This window comes from Corvus brachyrhynchos, unplaced genomic scaffold (assembly GCF_000691975.1).
Source record: "Corvus brachyrhynchos isolate BGI_N302 unplaced genomic scaffold, ASM69197v1 scaffold440, whole genome shotgun sequence".
NCBI classification, from domain to species: domain Eukaryota; kingdom Metazoa; phylum Chordata; class Aves; order Passeriformes; family Corvidae; genus Corvus; species Corvus brachyrhynchos.
In genome coordinates, this window is record NW_008235750.1 from 2,195 (window position 1) to 5,754 (window position 3,560).

Below are 3,560 nucleotides of genomic sequence, written 5' to 3' on the forward strand. Positions count from 1 at the left end.
CCCGCTGTGGCTGGGGTGCCGGCTGTGGCCCTTTGTGACACGGGCGCGGGTCAGGGCCCTCGGTGAGGGCGGGACACTGTGGTGCTGTCACGAATGAGAGTGTTTGAGATCGCTTAAAAAACCAGTGGCAAGGGTATGAGCAAAAGTCAGATTTAACATTAAGCAACAAAGCACAACAAGTTCATTGGCAAGATTCACTCTACTACCTACAGGACAGCTAGGGTACAACAAGGGAGAACAAACCAACAACAAAACCAAACAAAATCCAGGCAATCAAAACAGAAATGAGCTGAGAACTCTCTAGGGGAGTGTGGGGGTGTGGGGTGGGTGTTCAGGTGCATGGGACAAAAGACAGTGCAGGCAAGGATAAAAAGGAACACGGCCTAAAACCTTAGCAACACTCAGCAGTACTTTAACTTCTACCTGAACTTACACTTTAACCTTAACAATTCAACAGAGGAATAACCTTAACTACAGCTGTAACTTCCAAGTGATACTTAGCAGCTTAACAGAAAAACACCGCTTAAAAACACCGGACTTAGTTTATAACTTATGTTAAAGAACCTCGCAAAAGAACAACACTTAGCAGCATTTAAGTGAGTTTATAACGATAACTGAACCTTACCTACAGGCCTAACTTAGGTATCCAAGGTACTTAAACACCTAAGAAAGCAGTATTTCTCCCAGATTTGCTATAGCATATGCGCAGGGGCACGCACACAGACAGAAACAGTCAGAGCAAGCAAGGTTCCTGTGAAAAATTCCCCTCAGAGGTCAGTGAAATCCTCACTTTGGAACCTTTTTCCTCTCCTGCTGGGCACAGGATCAGGCCTCGAGGAGTGAGGGTATCGGCCCAGGACACGTCGTGGTTCGGCGAGCTCCAGGCATAGCAAACCTGAGCGTTTGCTGGCTCTGACAGGCCCCCTTAGAGGGAGATTGCTGGTCACAGCCCACGGTGGCCCAAGAGAGCTCAAAGGGCCTCCTTTTGGGCCTCTGTTGAGAGGGTCACAAGAGAGTGGGCTTCAGCCATAACGATGTTTCATCCCGGCCACAGTTTGGGCCAGCACTTTCTCTGAAAGTGGGAGAACAGGAATGCTATGCCATTCAGGCAAGAGGAATCTTTTCCAGGGCTGGTCATAAGGAAAGCAGGAGCTCGTTAGCAGTTCCTGGGAGCAGACAGTATTTCTGACAAGCTCGGAAAGAGCTGAGCCCAGGTGCTGTTTTCAAGGCCAAGGCCTAACAAGCGTTTCTCAGATCACAGTGCAGCCTGGAAAGGAGGAGAGGGGAATGCACCAGCACACTGGGATCCCAGGGATGTCCATGGCCTGGGGTGACGCTGGAGCAATGCCAGGCACCCACCAAAGCCACTCTGTCCCTGCCCCCTGCAGCCGCACAGGGGAGAGAAAATTTAACCACGGGTTCCTGGGATGGGATAAGACTGGGAGAGATCCCTCAGCAAACACCGGCACGGGCACAACAGACCCAGCCTGGGCACAGGGAGGGAATTTATTACCAACCAAATCACAGCAGCACAAGGAGAAGGCAAAGAAATCTCTCCAACACCTTCCCCCCACGCAACAGGGATCACCCAGTATGGATATGAATATGCTGCTAGGAAGAATTTTTCTTGCTTCTTTCCAGTCTTGTGAGATATTTTTCTCTCTCATGGAAGATAGTAGCAGAATTCTATAAACTGTGAACACCTGTGACCTTGCAAAACCTTTGTTTATAGTACAGTAGGAATCAGGAATCTTGCTGCACAATTCTTGTCTGTTGGATCTTTCTTTTCCTCCCTACCACTGTGGGACACCGTGATAACGCAGAACAGGGTTCACCAGGGCTCTGCCCAATGGGGGTCACTGGGGATCATCCAACGTCGATCCTCCCACGGGGGATGGAGCTGGAGCAGTGCACGAAGCTCTTCCCGCACTCGGGGCACTCGTAGGGCCTCTCCCCGGTGTGGATGTGCCGGTGCAGGACAAAGGTGGAGTTTTGCTTGAAGCCCTTCCCACAGTCAGGGCAGCGGAAAAGCCTCTCCATCTCTCTTTTTGGTAAAAACATGTTTTCTATTTACTTATGCTCTTCTTGAGACTTATTTACTTGGTGAAAAACATGTCTTTGTTTGTAGTCACATACCTTCGTCCCTAATCATAAAAATCTCCTTTCAACTCATCTCCAGCCTTTTCCGTCTCAGTTATTCAGTGATCACTGGTTCAGCAAAACATCTTTTACTTTATATCAAAACTTGCTTTCATTTCTATCTCATCCTCAGTTTCTACATTCAAAGATCTTTCTGCCAAGCCTACATATCTGTGAAACTTTCTTACCAAACTTTCATCCTCCCCAACAGCGGGGCTTCCCTTACTGGTGGCTCCGTTGGTGTTGGGGCAACTGAGAGCTCTGTGAGAAGCTCTTCCCACACTTGGGAGACTCGTAGGGCCTCTCCCCAGTGTGAATGCGCCGGTGCCTGATGAGATGGGAGTTGCGGTTAAAGCCCTTCCCACATTCCAAGCACCTGTAGGGCCGTTCCCTGGTGTGGATTGTCTGGTGCCGGATGAGGTTGGAGCTCTGGCTGAAGCTCTTCCCACACTCCCCACACTCATAGGGTCGTTCCCCAGTGTGGATCCTCTGGTGCTTAATGAGGTCAGAGTTATTGCTGAAGCTCTTCTCTTCCGACATTCCAAACACTTGTAGGGCCGTTCACGTTTGCTGGTGTGGATATTCTGGTGGCTGATGAGGTGGGACCTCCACCTGAACCTCTTCCCACATTCCACGCACTCATAGGGCCGTTCCCCAGTGTGAATCTTGAGGTGCTTGTTGAGGTTGGAGTTCCAGGTGAAGCTCTTCCCACATTACCTACACTTATAGGGCCGTTCCCCAGTGTGGATGTTCTGGTGCTGGATCAGGTCAGAACTCGTGCTGAAGCTCTTCCCACACTCCAAGCACTCGTAGGGCTTCTCCCCGGTGTGCATGCGCCGATGGCTGACAAGGTGGGAGTTGCGGTTGAAGCCCTTCCCACAATCAGCGCAGCGGAAGGGCCTCTCCTCTGTGTGTGTTGGCTGATGTTGGAGGAGTTTCGTGGTGGTCTGAAACCTCTTCCCACACTCAGAACACTCGTAGGGCCTCTCGCCAGTGTGGCTGCGCCGGTGGACATTGAGGCTGGAGTTGCGTCTAAAGCTCTTCCCACATTCCAAGCACTTGTAGGGCCGTTCCCCAGTGTGGATTGTCTGGTGCCGGATAAGGTTGGAGCTCTGGCTGAAGCTTTTCCCACACTCCCCACACTCGTAGGGTCGTTTCCCACTGTGGATCTTGCGGTGCTTGTTGAGGTCGGAGTTGCAGCCGAAGCTCTTCCCACATTCCCCACACTCATAGGGCTTTTCCCCAGTGTGGGTCACCTCGTGCCGAACCAGGTGGGAGCTCTGGCTGAAGCTCTTCCCACATTCCAAGCAGGTGTAGGGCTTTTCCCCAGTATGGATAACCTGGTGCCGGATCAGGTTGGAGCTCTGGCTGAAGCTCTTCCCACATTCCAAGCACTTGTAGGGCTTCTCCCTGCCCCGCGG

General features: G+C 51.4%; 1 protein-coding gene across 1 annotated transcript in view; it reads right to left on the reverse strand.

Moving 5' to 3' along the window:
* Positions 1–1,858: 1,858 nt before the first annotated feature.
* The window catches only part of LOC103625234 (zinc finger protein 883-like), a 51,826-nt gene continuing 50,124 nt past the window's right edge, over positions 1,859–3,560 (reverse strand). Inside the window, 3 exon segments of the mRNA XM_017726388.1 lie at positions 1,859–2,044; positions 2,366–2,670; positions 2,673–3,555. Coding sequence (XP_017581877.1) covers positions 1,867–2,044; positions 2,366–2,670; positions 2,673–3,555 — 1,366 coding nt within the window. The 3' untranslated portion in view covers positions 1,859–1,866.